General features: G+C 43.1%; 2 protein-coding genes across 2 annotated transcripts; one reads left to right on the forward strand and one right to left on the reverse strand.

The window, feature by feature from the left end:
- Positions 1 to 814: 814 nt before the first annotated feature.
- On the reverse strand, positions 815 to 7149 carry LOC116506203. The gene is made up of 6 exons (XM_032213849.1): positions 7018 to 7149; positions 6685 to 6774; positions 3335 to 3496; positions 2509 to 2604; positions 1634 to 1744; positions 815 to 897 (listed from the first exon to the last, which is right to left on the reverse strand). Exons 1-6 carry the CDS (start codon positions 7147 to 7149, stop codon positions 835 to 837), a joined length of 654 nt encoding a protein of 217 aa, XP_032069740.1. The 3' UTR covers positions 815 to 834.
- A 7301-nt stretch (positions 7150 to 14450) lies between these two features.
- GADD45G (growth arrest and DNA damage inducible gamma) lies at positions 14451 to 16826 on the forward strand. Its single transcript, XM_032214688.1, has 4 exons — positions 14451 to 14737; positions 14996 to 15133; positions 15327 to 15540; positions 16092 to 16826. The coding sequence occupies exons 1-4, from the start codon at positions 14685 to 14687 to the stop codon at positions 16200 to 16202; spliced, it is 516 nt and encodes a 171-aa protein (XP_032070579.1). The 5' UTR covers positions 14451 to 14684; the 3' UTR covers positions 16203 to 16826.
- Positions 16827 to 17650: the final 824 nt, after the last annotated feature.

Below are 17650 nucleotides of genomic sequence, written 5' to 3' on the forward strand. Positions count from 1 at the left end.
CAGGGGTGGGTTCCTGCCAGTTCTAACCTCTTCTATAGAAGTTCCAAATCTACCGTGCTGTTTAGAACTGGTTCCAGCTCCCTCCCCCTGCCAGTCCGCACCACGCTTGCTCCGCCCGCTGCTCACTGATTGGCTGGCTCACCAATCGCCCCACCCGCCTCTAAGAGTTCTATCTAAACCTTAAAGTCTTAAAGCTGTCAAGTTTGAACACCCCTGGGATTTTTTGTCTAAAGGGTTAGGGGTGCAAGGGTCTTGCAACTTGACCACTTTAAGATGCGCACACTTCAATGCCAGAGTTCCTGAGCCAACATGACTGGAGGAGGAATTTTGGGACTTGAAGTCCACAAGTCTTAAAGCTATCAAGTTTGAACACCCCTGGGGTTTTTTTTCTAAAGGGTTAGGGGTACAAGGGTCTTGTAACTTGACAGCTTTAAGACTTGTGTGCTTCAAATGCCAGAGTTTTTGAGCCAACATTTTGGTTGCTAAGCAAGAGCGTTATTAAGTGAGTTTCACTACATATTACAAGTTGCCCACGCCCACCCAGTCATATGACTGCCAAGCCATTCTCACATCATCACATGGCTGGAAAGCCACTCCCACCCGGTCACATGGCCGGCAAGCCACTCACAAAGCAGGTCACACCTACAGAAGAGGTTCTAAAAAATTTTGAAACCCACCACTGAGTGAGTCCGCTGTGATATGAAAACCAAGAGAAAGCTGGGAGGTAGAACCAAAGAAATTAAGGAGAAAAAAAAATGTGTTTGTGTGTGTGTGATACAGAGATAGAGTGAGAGAGACACCAAGCACAGGTAGATAAGGAGGAAAGAAAATTTATCATTGTTTGTCTTTATTCGGACAGTGCCAGATTTTCCCCAAATATTCTCTCATTTCATAAGCCTGGAAGAATGAAGAGAAAATATTGAAGAATTAGAAATGTTCAACCAACATTTGAACACTTCTTACTTTCTATCCAATAATAATAAATTTTCTATTTCTATTACTTTTTTGCAGGAGTTGGTTCCTGACAGCATTACCACCGGTTTGGCGGCTGAAAATTTTTGTTGTTCTGTGCATGTACATAACAGAAAATCAAGATGGCGCCGCAAAGGATAGAACTGGTTCAGTCACGTGTCCGGCTGAGTTACTACCTATTCGGCTGAATCGATAGGAACCCATCTCTGCTTTTTTGGTCTGCTAATTAAGGTTTGACTGGAAAAATACTAATTTCACTTGCCTTCTCCAAGTGGCAAGCATCAAAGTCTGTAAAGCAGAGGTGGGTTCCTACTGGTTTGGCCCAGTTCGGCCGAGTAGGTAGTAACTCGGCCTGCCCTGCCCTTGAACCGGTTCTTTTGGAAGCACCGTAGGCATCGCCATATTGTTTTTTGCATATGTGCAGAAGCATTTCTTTTAGTACTGCGCATGTACACATCAAGTGCTTGCGCACAGCGCGTCCCTGAGTGAACCGGCAGCAGCAGCAGCTGGAACCCACCCCTCCTATAAAGCCATCTCTAGGAGCACCCTCCATTGCTGTAGATTTCATAGATTAAATGAAAGCAGTGATGTTTTGAACTCATCTCTAGAATTGTTTCCCATCCTAGATCTTCAGGTTAGTGTACGAAGATGAGGTACTTACATCATAATGAAGACCAAGGTTATGATAAGCTTCCATAAGTAGATAATTGGTGGCCTTGATAGCCTGGACTTTTTCTAGACGATTGTTGGATGTTATGTACTTTGTGAAATACTGTGGAAGAAGGAAAAAAACCTATTCCAGAATAATTTAATCACATAAATGTCTTTCCGGAGGGGTAGCTGTGACATGAAACCCTGTCAGATAAATTTCCAAAAGGTTCCACCACAAAATCGTGGAGGACAAAATCGCGCTCGACGAAAGCGCGCATTTGACGTCATCACAGCGCGACGAAAACATCGCGCTGTGATCGAAAAATGTAAAAATAAAGCTAAAACCTTCCCCTAACCCCCCCAAACCTAACCCTAAACCTAACCCTAAACCTAACCCTTAACCTAACCCTAAATCTAACCCTAAACCTAACCGTTAACGTAACGAAAAACCTAACGCTAACCCTTAACCTAACCCTAACCCTAACCCTTAACCTAACCCTTACCTTTATGTGAATCGGCTTGCTTTAATTTTAATTCAATTTTTAATTTTTTTCGTCGCGCTGTGATGACATCACATGCGCGCTTTCGTCGAGCGCGATTTTGTCCTCCACGCTTTTGACGGGTCACGTTCCAAAAGAGGTACCCATCCTTCATTGCCCAGCTAAGTTTCAGTGACACATGCCAAGCCTGCTCCCTCATAGGTTTCCTGCCTCAGCAGAGGGCTGGACTAGAAGACCTCCAAGGTCCCTTCCAACTCTGTTATTCTGTTCTCTTCTGTTCCTACAGCATATAAAGCTGAAGTGAGGATAAGAAGCTGGTTGGTTCCTCCTTTCCTCTGTCTATTTAGGGGCTATTATTCACTCTCATCTTTTTTTAAATACTTACCCCCAGGATGTTATGGAGATGCTCTATTGTTGGTGCCTCAGCCAACAAGCCCTTAAGCATTGCTGCAAAAGCCATGGAAGCTTGTCTATATAGGGTCTGCAAGAAAATAGAGGAAATCATTGCTGTATTATAGTCTTACTCTCTAGAAATTGTACATCTGAGTTATGCGGGTGGTTGTTGTTCTTTTGAGTTAGTCTTGACTTCTGGCAATTGGTTAGACAAGTTGTTTGCCATTGCCTTTTTTCTGGGGCCAAAAGAGTGTGACTGGCCCAAAGTTATCCAGGTGGCTTTATGCCTAAGGCAGGATTAGAACTCATGGTCTCCCACAGTGGTGGAATGATTATTATTTTTTACTACCGGTTCTGTAGGCGTGGCTTGGTGGACACAGCAGGGGAAGGATACTGCAAAATCCCCATTTCCTCCCCGCTCTGGGGCCAGCCAGAAATGGTATTTGCTGGTTCTCAGAACTACTCAAAATTTCTGCTACCAGTTCTCCAGAATCTGTCAGAACTTGCTGGATTTCACCCCTGGTCTCCCAGAATATTATCTTAAAGCCCTGTGCCAAACAGATTCCCAGGAATATGCTATAGAAAACTATATTGTTTTGCCTCATGAAATGAAATCCTATTTTGAAAAACGATTTATACCATTAAGAATCATGTGGCAACAATAATGGAGTATGTATATTGGCTTCTTCACTTTCCCTGAAAGATGCAAAATTCCCTCCTAGTTCAAGATTAAATATAAATTTGTACTTTTAATCAGACAAGTATCATAGATCCGATAGGTTCACATTCTAATATATTCAATCTCAATAGAAATTTACCTTATCACAGATTTCTAGTTGCCGTTCAGGTCCATTTCCTATGAGACGTCTTAAAACAATATTCAGCAACCGTGTTTCCAGGTCTGGGGTTATGGGTGGCTGGATTTTGCTGGCAGGAGGTGTGAGATTCTCAGTTAACAAGATGCTGACCAGAGCTTGTAACTACATACATGTACAGAAAGTCTGCTATTAGGAGGGACTCTGTGCTCCTGATGCTGCCAAAAGCCTAATTATCTGCTCATAAATCCACTACAAGACCATGGTCCTAGACAGTTCACATTCCTTCTTGTGAGGGAGCAGCTCTGTTGGAGTCAACATTATTCTGTTTACACATAGATATGCAGTATCATATTCTAATATTTTGCAATACATGCAACTTTCTGTGTGTTCATCATAGAAAAGGGAATAGAAATCTTTATATGAATAAATGAACAGACTTGGTCCATTTTGGTGGGGGGAGGAGGTAAAGATGCTTGAGGCACTTTTTTTAAAACAGATTTTTATAAACAATAAGTTTGAGAATCCAGAATTTATCTTTAAATCCTTTGGAAGAACCAACAATATTCGATTTATTGCCGTCAATTGTTGAATTGTCAGGATTTATGGGTACTATGGTACCTCGTCATTGATCTGTTAGCTCTTTTTTTCCTTTTTGCTTATTTTTCTGAAAAGCAAAGCTTTCTCTCTGTCACCCAGAGAACTATTTTTAATCTTAAACCACATCGCTTTAATATTCTTTATAGACTTTGAAGATAAAACCCACCTTAAGTTAGCAACTGCATTCATACAATTTATCAGAAGAAAAAGAGCAAGAGAGTGGTTATAATGTTCTTCCAAGGTTTCCTAGGAGAAAATAACAGAGAACAGAAAATTAATTCTGTGCCTATTAAAGGCATTGGCCCATGTTCCTACAGCTTCTTGAGGATATTCCAGCAGTTCCAAAATAGAAAGTACTAAAGATAAAGAGTCTACTCTAGATGTTCTTTTCTTTAGGAAGCTGCTAATCTCTTTCCAGACATTCCGCCCCCCTCACAGAAAATAATCTGCACTAAAATCTGTTTTCATACCAGTAGACGCAAAAATTAATGGCCCAGTCCTTTTTCCCTTTTTAAAGAAATGATTTTATTAATGATTGTAATTAAAAATGCAAATATAAACTTAAAACATAGAATTAAAAAATAGAAAGAAAAAGGGGGAAGAAATCAAAAAGCAAAGAAAAAGAAAAAATAAAGAAATGACTCTCCTCTTTTCACAATAAATACAAACAAATTTGGTAACTTATTACTGTATCTTAAAAATCACAGATGCTCTCTTTTTACCATAACTCACATCTTCACTATAAAGACTGGACTTTACAGCATATATTGTAGATAAAGTGTTTATAGAACATAGATGTGTAAAATGGAAAACAGTTTTATTATTGATACTCATTTCTGTACTAGTTTTTGTAAGCTTTCCTTCTGTAAAAGAAGTCTTCCCCCCATGCATGCATGTTAGTGTTAGTGGGGGGGCAGAGATCGTCCCCTAGGCCCCTAACATATGGGGTGCCTCAGGGCTCGGTCTTATCCCCCCTACTATTCAACATCTACATGAAACCGCTGGGAGAGATCATCCGCAGGCACGGGATCAGATACCATCAATATGCGGACGATACCCAGTTGTATCTGTCCGCCCCGTGCCAACTCAATGAAGCGGCAGACGTGATGAACCGAGGCCTTGAGGCCGTTATGGACTGGATGAGAGTTAACAAGCTTGTGCTCAACCCAGAAAAGACCGAGTGGCTGTTGTGTTTCCCTCCCAAAGATCCGACCAATATTCCATCACTCAGGCTGGGGGGTCAAATTTTATACCCCTCAGAGAGGGTTCGCAACTTGGGAGTCCTCCTGGATCCACAGCTATCGTTTGACCACCACTTGACGGCTGTGACCAGGGGGGCATTCGCCCAGGTTCGCCTGGTGCGCCAGTTGCGACCCTACCTGAATCGGGAGGCACTCACAACAGTCACTCGGGCCCTTGTGACCTCTAGGCTGGAATACTGCAATGTGCTCTACATGGGGCTGCCCTTGAAGAGCATCCGGCGACTTCAGCTAGTCCAGAACGCGGCCGCGCGAGTGATTGTGGGTGCACCTCGGTTCACCCACATAACACCTATCCTCCGCGAGCTGCGCTGGCTACCTGTCGATCTCCGGATGCGCTTCAAGGTGCTATTAGTCACTCATAAAGCCCTGCATGGTAGTGGATCTGGATACTTGAGAGACCGCCTCCTGCCAATTACCTCCCTGCGACCAATTAGATCTCACAGATTGGGCCTCCTCCGTATTCCATCGGCCAGCCAGTGCCGGCTGGCAACTACAAGGAGGAGGGCCTTCTCAGTAGTAGCCCCGACCCTTTGGAACGAACTCCCCGTGGAGATTCGTACCCTCACCACCGTCCAGGCCTTCCGCACAGCCCTTAAGAACTGGCTAGCCCGTCAGGCCTGGGGACAAGGATAGTTGCCCCTCCCGAATGATGAATGTATGTTGCTTATTACTTTTATTATATGTGTCTATGTCACTGTTTGTACTTCCCCTCCCTGATTTTATGTGAGCCGCCCTGAGTCCCCTCAGGGAGAAGGGCGGCCTACAAATGTTAATAAACATTACAATAATAAACATTACATCCCCACCCATACCAGCCACTGAAGGGAGAGTCAAAAATCAGATCAATTGTCCAAATTTTCATGCTTTTTAATTGGGTTTGGGTCAATCTGGTTATTGGTGATCAAAGAAAGCAAAACCTCTAACATGTAACCTGTAACAGCCCCTATTAGGCTACTGGGATCAATTAAAAATGTTCACCTATATCAGTGACTTTGCATATTGTTGGTATTTTCTGTTCCCTTTCTTCTCCCCTCCACCCCAAAGGAATAGAATAAAATGATGTTTCTGTACGGATCACCAATGTTTCCATGTAAAGTAAGCAGGCATACATTTCTGTGTGCATAAACTTTTATAGTTGATCAAATTTACAAAGTGCTGAGTAAGTGATACTCACAATTCTCATGTCGGTCACATCCCATGGCCACAAGATCATCACTTGTGACCTTCTTTACCAGTTTCCTATAAGCAAAGCCAATAGGGAAGCTGGCAGAAAGTAGCAAATGGCAAAAACATGATTTCCTTGCTTAAAAACCAGTAGTGATTTGCTTAACAATGGCAACAGGAAGTTATCTGACATTGTGCTTTATGACCACAGCAGCAACAGAAATTCTGATCCCAAGTTCTACTGTTACCAGAGGACTACCATTATATGACTGATATCATCATAGCTCTGATACTGTTGGTACAAATGATACAGAAGTATACACTTACCACAATTGTTTCCACTATTTTTCCTTTTTCTGCCAATGGGCCATAGACAGTATTCATGGCATTCAAAAAGTTGATAAATATATCAATGCCCTGGAAGTTACAAAAGTCAGAATGTTAGGGAGAGATATAAATATATAGTAGTGATGTCATTTGAGCCATGATATCAGACACCTGTTGTGAATTAAGTAAATTATGTCAGTCTAGAAAGGAAGCAGATTATATAACTTGCATCACTTTACAAAGATATCATGACATGTGTGATGTTAACGCACTACTTTGCCATTCCCCAGAATAGCCATCCTTTGGAAGATGTTTTTTTTTAAAAAAATATACCTTTTCTCCATTATTTATTTGAATATCAGGGGAATATGCTGGTGGAATATCTCCCCCGTTGTCCTGTTTGCTGGTGTGTTTTTCTTGATTATTTTTTCCTTCTTTCCGAAGTGGGGAAACCTTTGATGTCATTTTACGAAAGAAGGACCACACTTGTATCCTAGAACAATAGGGTAAAGGGATGAGCAACAGGAATTAATGCACTTTCATCTACAATAAGGTAAAGGTTCCCCTTGCACATATGTGCTAGTCGTTCCCAGCTCTAGGGGGCAGTGCTCATCTCCGTTTCAAAGCCAAAGAGCCAGTGCTGTCCGAAGATGTCTCTGTAGTCATGTGGCCACTCAACACTGAAGGCACACCGAATGCTGTTACCTTCCCACCAAAGGTGGTTCCTATTTTTCTACTTGCATTTTTTACGTGCTTTTGAACTGCTAGGTTGGCAGAAGCTGGGACAAGTAACGGGAGCTCACTCCGTTATGCGGTGCTAGGGATTCGAACCGCTGAAATGCCTACCTTTCTGATTGACAAGCTCAGCGTCGTAGCCACTGAACCACCGCGTCCCTCTTCATCTACAGTACATGACAGCAATTTATTTGTAATTCAATACATCAAGTATGATGGAAAGTTCCTAATGGCTTTTTTTGCAGATGCTTCCTCGGGATTTGAGATTGTCACTATCTTTAATTGTATTGGGATGTATCTCCACAGAGAGAACTTTTTCCTTATAACTGGAGGCTGTCAAAAGGAGCAGCCACAGAGGGGGAAAAAATGAATTTGAACAGACAATTGAACCTCCCTGTGACTGCTATTGCTTTTATCTCCTTTTCCACACTGCTCTGGAATATAGAAGCCATTAAAAAAATTGTACTTACATTGTGTGTATCTTTCACTGTCTTGTCTTTCCAAACCAACCAATCAACAAACAGACCTAAATAATAAATACTTATACATGATCAACAAGTAGCTGTAAAAAGGTAATGTAATAAATCAAGGGAATAAATTACTCCCTTTATGAAGAAAATAGATAAATAAAAGACGCATACATACATATATAAATTCAAGCATCCTAGCTAATCAATAATGATAAATATGTAACAACATATTGAAAAGAAGTCATTCAAAAGCTCACAGATCCAACTGGCCCAGAAGACTACCAAAGGCCTCTCTGACCTTGGAGATCAGGAGATGATTTCACAATGGAGACCTTATCATAATGGCAGCAGAAGAGAGGTCACAATAGCCTTACCAAGCGGATGCAACTTTAAAGCATTACCCTGTGTAGTCCAAAGGGCTGTTTTTTCTTTCTATTTTTTTAAAAAAATCCATGTTTAGGGTGCTGTATGTTGACTTTTTGTTATGTCTCCCTCTTTTCTATGATGCACCATCCTCTTGTGACTAGAGACTACTCCAGTGATGGCTAATCTTTTCCGGACTGAGTGCCCAAAGCGCATGCGCATCCAAACCCCCAAAATGCAATGTGTGCGTGCCCCTATGTGTATGTGTGTGTGCCCTCCGCATGCCTCCACTGCCGTGCATGCATGCACAATTACCCTGCCCCAACCCCCTGCGCATGCACATCAGAGACCTGAAGACCAGCTGGCTGGTGGGAGGCACGTGTGCATGTGTGGCAGAGCTGAACTGGGGCAATGGCTTGTGTGCCATCAGGGCGCTACGTGCCACCTCTGGCATGTGTGCCATAGGTTTGCCATCATGGGTCTAGTCCATATTGCAATACTCCATTTTATTTGCATTGGGCAGAACTGACTTCAAGTAGGGTGGCCAAAATTGGACACTTCTATAATGAGTTGGAGAAACTAAAACTTGTTCAAAGAAGGTCGCAGAAGATGATCAGAGACCTGCAAACTATGTCCTGTGAAGAAAGTATGAAGAAATTAAGACAGCTTTGCCTTGAGAAGACTGAAAGGAGGTTCCTCAAGTACTTATAACAGTGTTTCTCAACCTTGGCAATTTGAAGATGTCCGGACTTCAACACCCAGAATTCCCCAGCCAGCATTCGCTGGCTGGGGAATTCTGGGAGTTAAAGTCCGGACATCTTCAAGTTGCTAAAGTTGAGAAACACTCACTTATAAAGTATCTGAAAGTTTGTTACATAGAAGGCCAACATTTCTTGGAATAATTGGTTTAAATTACAGAAAGGGAGGTTCCACTTCAATTGGAACATTAACGGTAACCAAGTTCAACGCTGGAATCAAGTGTCCAGTGTGGTAGTCTGAATTAAGATACTTTCTTTATACTACAATTTGAAATTTTAAGTTTGAACAGAATTAGAAATTAGGCTTTGTCTGTAACTGTAATATTAGGATGAATTTCTATGAATAATTATATTGTTTATTAAGAATTCCATTTATTTATTAAGCACCCCCTTTGGGGATATATTCAAGCACGCATCTGTTGTATGTTTTAGGTTGGAAAGGTGCACTGAGTAAGAAATTGGATCTGATGGCCTAAATCTGTGATGACAAACCTATGGCACATATGCCACAAGTGGCACGCAGAGTGATCTCTGTGGCCAAACCAGCCATCAGCCCAGCCCAGCTTCACTGCACATGCATGCGCGCCTCCCTCTGGCCAGCTGGTCTTCAGGTCTCTGCCGTGCATGTATGGAGGGTGGGGCGCATGCGGGGGGACATGTATGTGCATGCATGGGGAGCACACTCACGGGGGAGCTCGCATTGCATTTTAGGGTCTCCCCGACACCCCATTTTGGCTTCCAGGTTGATGCAGGAGACTTTCCAGACCCAAAGCAATACCCCCCCCCCCCATTCCATATATTGGACCTGGAAGGCCTCCTGCAACCATCTGGAAGCCAAAACGGAGCATGAGGGTGCTGCATGAAGAACCTCCATGCCCCTTTTTGGGCCCGGAAAGGTTCCTGCACCAACCTGGAAGGCAAAAATGGGCGAGGGGGGGGCACATGTGTGAGGGGCGGAGGAGAATGGGGGGGGGGGGTCACGTGCACATGAATGGGGGTTGCACACACATGCACGGGGTGGGGTGCATGTGGGGTGGGGTCACGCATGCATTGCATTACGGGTGCAGGCATTCGCACGTGATGTCAAATATGCAAGCTTTCAGCACGTGACAACAAAAAGGTTAGCCATCACTGGCCTAATGCTCTCTTCTGAGTCTACAAAAAGGCCCATCCACTGATTAATGGACTCAGAAAGAAATGTGAACTGAACTCATTTTTTCCAGTCGAGGTTCTGTTAAAGAAAACCAGCATTCCTTTTGTTTTTAACCCAGATGCTGGTGGGTGTATCATATTTAGCAGAAAGGGAAGATATATGTCCCTGTTGAATATAATTCTCCCAGTGCTCTAAAAAATGCTCGCTAATGGCCCTTTTATAGCCAGAGAAATGCCGACTGAGAAAAAGTAATTTGGTGACCTTTGAAACCTCTCTTTTGTGTCATTTGTTTTAGGTCAGGCAAAGCATACCGGCTCCAAACAACCTCCCAGCTGCTCAGCCTACCTCTAAATATGCCTTTTAAAGCTCTAGCCTTACTATTTGACTGTTGTGGGTAGAAGAAATCAGATGCAGCACTTCTTTCTTAGATGAATGAGCCAAACATAAAATTCTCTCCAGCTGAACAAATGCCTGAGCTTTGTGTAATATCACATGTTGTGCTACTGATCTTAGTAGTGTGGTACTTTAATTGTTTTTCCAGAAAACCAACTGTTCCATCTTCCAATCTGAGCCCAGTTTAAAAAATACTTACAGGTGATCTGGATTTGTTGTTTTAATTTGTGGCCACTGAATATGCTATGCAATTTATTTGATATTAGTAATATAATAATGGTATTATCATGCAGTGCCTGCATTTGTTTAACACCAGAAACAATATTTTAACAATAAAAAACAAACCAATCAATCTAACAACTTCAATTGTGTGTCAATCAATCCAAAGGTTAAGCCAAACCTAATTTTGTAATTCCCAGAATTCTTCAATCAAATTGTATTAAAGACAGGCCCTCTGTTTCCATGATTGAGAGAACTTTGATGAGGAACTTCATTGCAGAAGAGCCTGCAGCCTGAGCATAAACATTACAAACCTATGTGAGATTATGTGTAAAAATCAATATTTCAATAATTTCCCCCTTGTGTGCCTTTCTGGCTTCTTTTTCTTAAATTTGCATGTGATTGGATATATTTCTTGACCCAAGGTATATGGGTGGCCAGTTACTGCAATCTACTGTGATTCTGTCTTGCAATATCTTCTACTACAATAAATTGTATACTTTCTTTGATATGATAGCATTTTAAATCTTGTTGTTTCCCTAAAGTCTGTGTCTAGTATTCATTGTGTTCCACTATTTCAATTTTTCCCACCAAGCTTGTTATAGAAAGTATCTCTGTTCTCTTTCGCAACTAAACTTTAAACTAAAATTCTCATCTTGAGTCAAAATATAATTTGTAATGACTAAATTACTCACAACCAAAAGCTGTCCATTTCCAGAAGAATATCCCTGATATGAGAGAATGAGTTCATCATCTAAAGTCCCTTTCTCTGAAACATTCTTACACTTCAAATGATGGCCTTCTCCCTTAAGACCTTTGTTCTCAGCTGTTACCAGCTGGTATCTTGGGAATTGGGTGAAACAACCAGACCCCAAAAGTTCTAATTTGCATATTTCTTTGCTCTAGTTCAGTTACCTTTGTTTCAATGGAACAAACTGGTTTCTTCAGAGTTTAGACCTCATTGCCCTAAGCACAAATCCATGACTTAATCCACACTGCAATTAATTGAATATCAGCCAGTCCTCTGGGTTTTTTTTCCATACTACCAGTAATCAGAATTGGTAAAGTCATGCTAATTATTACTGGCAATTTGGATTCCTTCTTTAAATACTCTATGCTCTAAAAGCCACGGTATCATTCTGCAATATTTGGATCCCTAGATTCCTCACATGGTCATTAAACTCACTTTGGCACTACCTGTATATCTTTGGAGGTGGGAGACCAGCATGTTTCTCTCTCTCTTTTGCTGTTAAATATCTGTGGTCCTATTTGCTCTTTAGTACTACAATTGCTCTGATTGGAAGTTTCCACCTGCCTCTCTTTCTTCTTAGAAAGAGTGCTAGCTAGTACCAGACAACTACATAAATTGACTGTATTAACTTGTGACATTTCTTATCTACAGTATGTAATTGAAATACTTTTGGGAGCATATTTGCAATAGAACTTAGTTGTGAATTTGTAAGCCAAATTGCATCCCCATTTTTCCCCCTGGAAGCCATGATTTGTATATCCACAAGGTGGCACAATTCTATTTCACATAGCAAATGTTCTCCTTTCAAAGGAGCCAATACATAGAAACAGCTGCTTTCATGTGCCAGAACAAGAGACTACAAACCCCAGAGGGTAAGGAGAATTTGCAAAAAGAGTTAACAGGGTTTTTTTAATCTGCTGTAAGCAGAATAAAGCCTGCATTTTATCCTCCGGGAGGCTTTATTTCTTCTCTTAGAAACTTGAGTGTTAAGCCAATTATTACAATCAGAAAGATGTGCATCAATCATCCAGCAGGTGGTGATGTTAACCTAAAATTGCTGAAACCAAAGATAAGAAGCAAGGGTGGGGGGGGCAACAGCAGGGGAGACCTCAGCATGAATTGGATGTTCAATTATTTAATTCAAAAGAGAAATTATTTGTGTTCTTTTCTCTATTTTAAAAAGTTTTTTTAAAAATAATCCAATAAACAATTTGACCCCCCCTGCCCCGCCCCATTAATTGCAAAGAATACTCTTCCAGCTTGAAGAGCAATCAATTTCTTCAGTGGAAATTCTACAAGCAGGCCAGGAGGACAGAATAAAACCTTTTGTTCCCCAGTCATCCATTCACTAATATTGAAATATTTAGCCATCCTGCTGTGTAGCCTACTAGCCACTGATAACTTCACTTTTCAAGACAGTGTGGGCAACCTGTGGACTTCAACTCCCAGAATTCCTGAGTCAGCATAGCTCACCCTTCTTCATCCAAGAGATGCCTCCTATCTTCCTAGCTGGTGTCTGTTATACCTTGTTGCAATGAATTCTGTAAATGAATCATGGCCCTCACTGAGAACTTCCTTTCCCTTGGATCTGAATCTTCATTTCTCACTCCCAAAGAGGAACTTGGGAGCCCACCCTTTTTGAGAACAGGTGTAGCCCTTTCTGCTTTCCACTTGGTAAGACCGTCTCAGTCAAGCGGAGAGGGCCATAGGCCAAGTGTGCTTAAACGATGTCCTGCAATGTTTGAATGCGTGGCCTAGGGGCAAAGACAAAGGCTGATGAAAGCACGGCTCGGGGCAAAGACAAAGGCCGAATAACGGAGCCTTTGGAGGAGGAGACGGGATCGCGTGCTCCGAAGGCCTCCAAATTCAATTGCACTTTGGAAATGTGTGTGCATGCACACAAGTGGAGACATTCATCAGCAGGAGCAGATTGGGCGACCCGAGAGAGTCATGCAATTGTCCCAGTCCCTCCTCGCACCCCTCCCCTCCGCCCTTCAGCGCCAAAGCAAATCTTCAGCCAGTGGCAGGTGGACAGTGCAACTATGAAGAGAAAGCCTCAATTGTCCGTCCTCCAAACTGCCACACGCCAGACCTCCGCTATTGTGTGAGGTCTCCATAGAAATGCAAACGAGCAGCGTGTGCCTTCCACAATCTGCTCACAGCAGCAGCTCATTAGGCATGCCGGACTGGATCCACTCTCATTCTGGTGAACTTTGCAGGAACTTCCCGTCGCCCCCCCCCCCACTCCCCCTCCCCACCGGCCACATTCAGTCTCCATTTGTAGCAAAAGAAAATAATATTAACCCCCGATATCGGATTGCTTCTGCAAAAAAGAAAAAGACCCGCGGCCTTTTGAGATCCTTAGAAACCTGACCTCTGGGACAGCTGCAGAAGTGGGGACCCCCACGACGGAGTGCCCACGCCTTGTTCATTTGGCTGGGGTTTGACAACAGAACAAATTGCTTGGTTTGGGAAGGGAACCATTTCTTAACAAGAAAGAAACCCACTCAAGGAAAACTGGTATCGTGTTGTAGCGCGGTCGGCGGAACCTATGCCACAAGTTGCCCATCTAAGACAAGATCCTTTGAGTCATCCGGCGCTCTTCCCTCCGCCCGCTTCAAAGATGAAGCTATGTCGGCCGCAGTCTGCCTAGTAACATCATAACAAAAGCAGCCGTGGCAGATTCGAGGCACTGAAAATCCCCCGGGCCCCTTCCACGCTATTTACCCGCTCTCCGACTCCCCCCCCGCCCCACTCCACAAACCCCCCCTCCTCCCACGTGGCCTCCCGGCACGAGCCGGGTCTACCCGACTTCTCGGCTTAACATAACAATACACGCCGCGCTCAGCCAATCAGAGGAGGCGAGATTCCGGCAGCTGCCGGCACGGTAGCTCCGCCGCCCTTATATAAAGGGCGAGCGCGGCTCCTCGGCATTTAGACGCGATTGGGACTTGATAGGAGGAGGATTACCTGAGACAAACTTCGGCTTCGGGGCTGGATTTTTTTCCCTTCATCTCCCTTTTCTTTATCCTCTTTTGTCGAACCGCTTTCCGGAAGATTATTATCATTATTATTAATTTTCCCTTCGAACTGCGGAGCCAGCCCTTGTGTGGATAACCCTGGTGTTTTATTTATTTTTCCTTGTCTTTTGGACCATTATGACTCTGGAGGAAATTCACGGCCAGGAACCGATGCCTGAAACGAGCGACAGGTAAATGACTAGCCCGTCGGAGCGGCTGCTTTTGAAGGCTTGAGCCCCGGGGAAAGGAAATGGGGGGAGAGAAAAGAGAGGACGAGGCGCTCTTGGACGCTCGGGAAGAGGGGAACCTCGCGCGAACCTGTTCCTTGAGTTAGGTGGCGAGGCTGAGCCGGAGACCGGCGCGTCCGTTGTTAAGCCCCGGCGCGGATAGACCGCGACTCCCTCCTCCTTCCCGGCACTGATCCCCGCTCTCCCCGTTTCTCTTTGCAGTAGCACCACTAGCAGCGCTAGCGCAAGCGGAACCAGGATGCAGAGCGCCGGCAAGGCTCTCCAGGAGCTGCTCGTTGCTTCTCAGCGCCGTGGCTGCCTTACCGCCGGCGTCTATGAATCTGCCAAGCTGATGAATGTGTGAGTATCTTGCTCGGTCTGCGCGGGTTTGGCTGGCCAAAACTACGGGGCCTGCCTTTAAACTAACCACCTTGGTCCTTTGGGAAAGAGGGCTTTAAGCTCCTTTACACACACACACACCCAATTCCCCGTGGTTGGAAAGTATCCTCAGATCCCTGCTAATCTGCTTCTCTCCCCACTCGTTTCTCTGCAGCGATCCAGACATCGTGGCTTTCTGCGTCTTGGCCGCAGATGAGGAAGACGAGGGAGACATTGCCCTCCAGATCCACTTCACCCTCATCCAGGCTTTCTGCTGTGAAAACGACATTGACATTGTGAGAATAAACGACATCCAGAAACTGGCTGCCATCGTGGGTGCCGGAGAGGAAGCTGGGGAGCCCCGAGATCTGCACTGCATTCTCATTACGGTAAGTGGTGCTTTTTTTTTCTTTTGTTTTTGGTATCTGCTTAGAAGAGGGCTGGTCCCTTGAGCTTGCAAAATTTCCCGGTATGTTTGTGACTTTTTAATACTTGACCTTTATGCAGGGATTAGGTCGAGTGTGGGATTTCCCCTGCTTCTCGCTTCCGCCCTCCTCCCAGGGAGTTGCTTCTGTGGTGCTAGTCGTACTTCTCATTATTCTAGCAGAATAGTGACTGCTAGAGCAACTTTTTAAGCCTCGTGGAGATATATATATATATTTCTATGACTAGAAACTCAAAGCTATGAATTTCCAACAATAGATTATTCTCAAGGAAACCAATTGTGTGCATTAATTGACAGCCTTGAAATAATAGCATGCGAATACTAAGCAATTTTAAAAAGCACATTGGTTTCCATACAAAAGCATTACAACTGATATTTGGGATATTGTAGTTACTTTTATTACAAGTAAGGAAAACATTTTTATATAAAAGTATTTAATGGTTTCTCATTTGACTGCTTTCACTAATAGCTTCTGTATTTTTATTTTTATTGTAGAATCCCAACGAGGATGCTTGGAAAGATCCAGCCTTGGACAAGTTGAACTTGTTTTGTGAGGAGAGTCGAAATGTGAATGACTGGGTGCCCAATATTGCCCTTCCTGAGTGATGGAGAGGCTGACCATCCAATGCATAGAAGAGGTTCTCACACCTTTTGTTGCATTTCCTCATCCTGGAGTTACACATCTGGGCAACCCAACAAGTGGCTGATTCTGGGGATTAGCCCGTCCAACAGCTTGGATTAAGTCGCTAAGTCAGCACACGGTGGGATCTTGTGGAGAAGAGAAGAGGGACGGGGATGGCTTATTATGCCAACAGGAAGTCCCCATTAAACTGCAGTGACAAGGAAGCTGGCACGTCTGGAGCTGAAAAAAGTATCCCATGTTTTAAGGAGCAGAAGAAAAGAAAAACTCTTGCTGGTTTCCAAGTGAGATGAAATGTTTGTGGTAGCAAAATAGGGGAGAAAGTTGGAAAACTGAATACAGGTGGCATGTGAACAATATGTGGACACTGTAATCAGGAATGACTGATGGGGGTATTTAAAAAGTCCCCCAAAAGACTCTAAGCATAGTACACATTGGTACCATTGTATTGATATAAAAAGTTCAATGAAGACTGATCTGTCAGAAGCCTTTGGACTATATATTCTACACTGAAGATCAATTTTGCAATAATTTTTAAATTTGATGTTGCTGTCGAAGATATATATTTTGTAATAAATTTTGAAGACTAACTTCTATGTAGTAATGGTCTTGCTTATAAAGGGTGGTTGGAAAATGGATTTCCAATCAAAGTTTTATCTGTCTGTCTATATCTAGATTTATCAATCTTTCATCTATTATCTATCTATTATCTATCTATCATCTAATCTATCTAAGGAAATACTCATGTAACAGGAGATACTCCAGTACTAGAGGTTAAGGCACAAGTGTCTGCTCTAGTCTTGGGCTGTAAACTTACTGCTTTTTAAAATAGGAGTGCATTTTCTACAGTGTGCAGCTCTACAAAACACTGGTTCAAATGTACTGCTTAGTATATACTATGGAGATAACAGAAGCTCCCTGAAATTTAACATTCTAATAATAATTAAAAATGAATGGGAGTTAGTTATTTTTGTAAGTCAACACAATACCTTGTGTACAGATTAAAATTGTAAGGTTTGGAGCAGCACAGTTTTGTATCATTGGCTGGGAAAGATTTAGGCAGTGAGTGGTTTGGACAAAGGAAATGCCTTCCATTGAAGTGACTTGACCTTTCACCCACTACATTGCAACAGCTGCTTCTCACAACAGCTTGCAGGACTAAAGAGCTGCATGTGTAATGAGTCCTGCTAATGTAGGTCGCCTTTGTTGTGCACTGAGGGCACAGCACATGTTACTGGCCAGCTGAACATTCAAAACACTGAAGGAATAAAACATTACAAAAATGGTTTTGTAGTATCGGATGCCTGACATTGACATGAGCACTGTTCATTCAAAGATAAAAGCATTGGAGCAATGTTTCATACCATCTTTCTCTTCAAGCACATTTTATCCTGCACAGTTGATTTTCGATAGA

This window comes from Thamnophis elegans, chromosome 3 (assembly GCF_009769535.1).
Source record: "Thamnophis elegans isolate rThaEle1 chromosome 3, rThaEle1.pri, whole genome shotgun sequence".
In the NCBI taxonomy this organism is placed as follows: Eukaryota; Metazoa; Chordata; class Lepidosauria; order Squamata; family Colubridae; genus Thamnophis; species Thamnophis elegans.

Excerpts from the sequence above, each read along its gene's own strand:
- LOC116506203 (XM_032213849.1), bottom strand. The coding sequence starts at position 7,149 with ATGACATCAAAGGTTTCCCCACTTCGGAAAGAAGGAAAAAATAATCAA. Across the intron at positions 3,497-6,684 it reads AAATAGTGGAAACAATTGTG|TTACAAGCTCTGGTCAGCAT; the intron begins GTAAGTGTATAC and ends ACATGTATGTAG. Across the intron at positions 1,745-2,508 it reads ATCTCCATAACATCCTGGGG|TATTTCACAAAGTACATAAC; the intron begins GTAAGTATTTAA and ends CTTCTTCCACAG.
- GADD45G (XM_032214688.1), top strand. The coding sequence starts at position 14,685 with ATGACTCTGGAGGAAATTCACGGCCAGGAACCGATGCCTGAAACGAGC. Across the intron at positions 15,134-15,326 it reads TCTGCCAAGCTGATGAATGT|CGATCCAGACATCGTGGCTT; the intron begins GTGAGTATCTTG and ends GTTTCTCTGCAG. Across the intron at positions 15,541-16,091 it reads TGCACTGCATTCTCATTACG|AATCCCAACGAGGATGCTTG; the intron begins GTAAGTGGTGCT and ends TTTTTATTGTAG.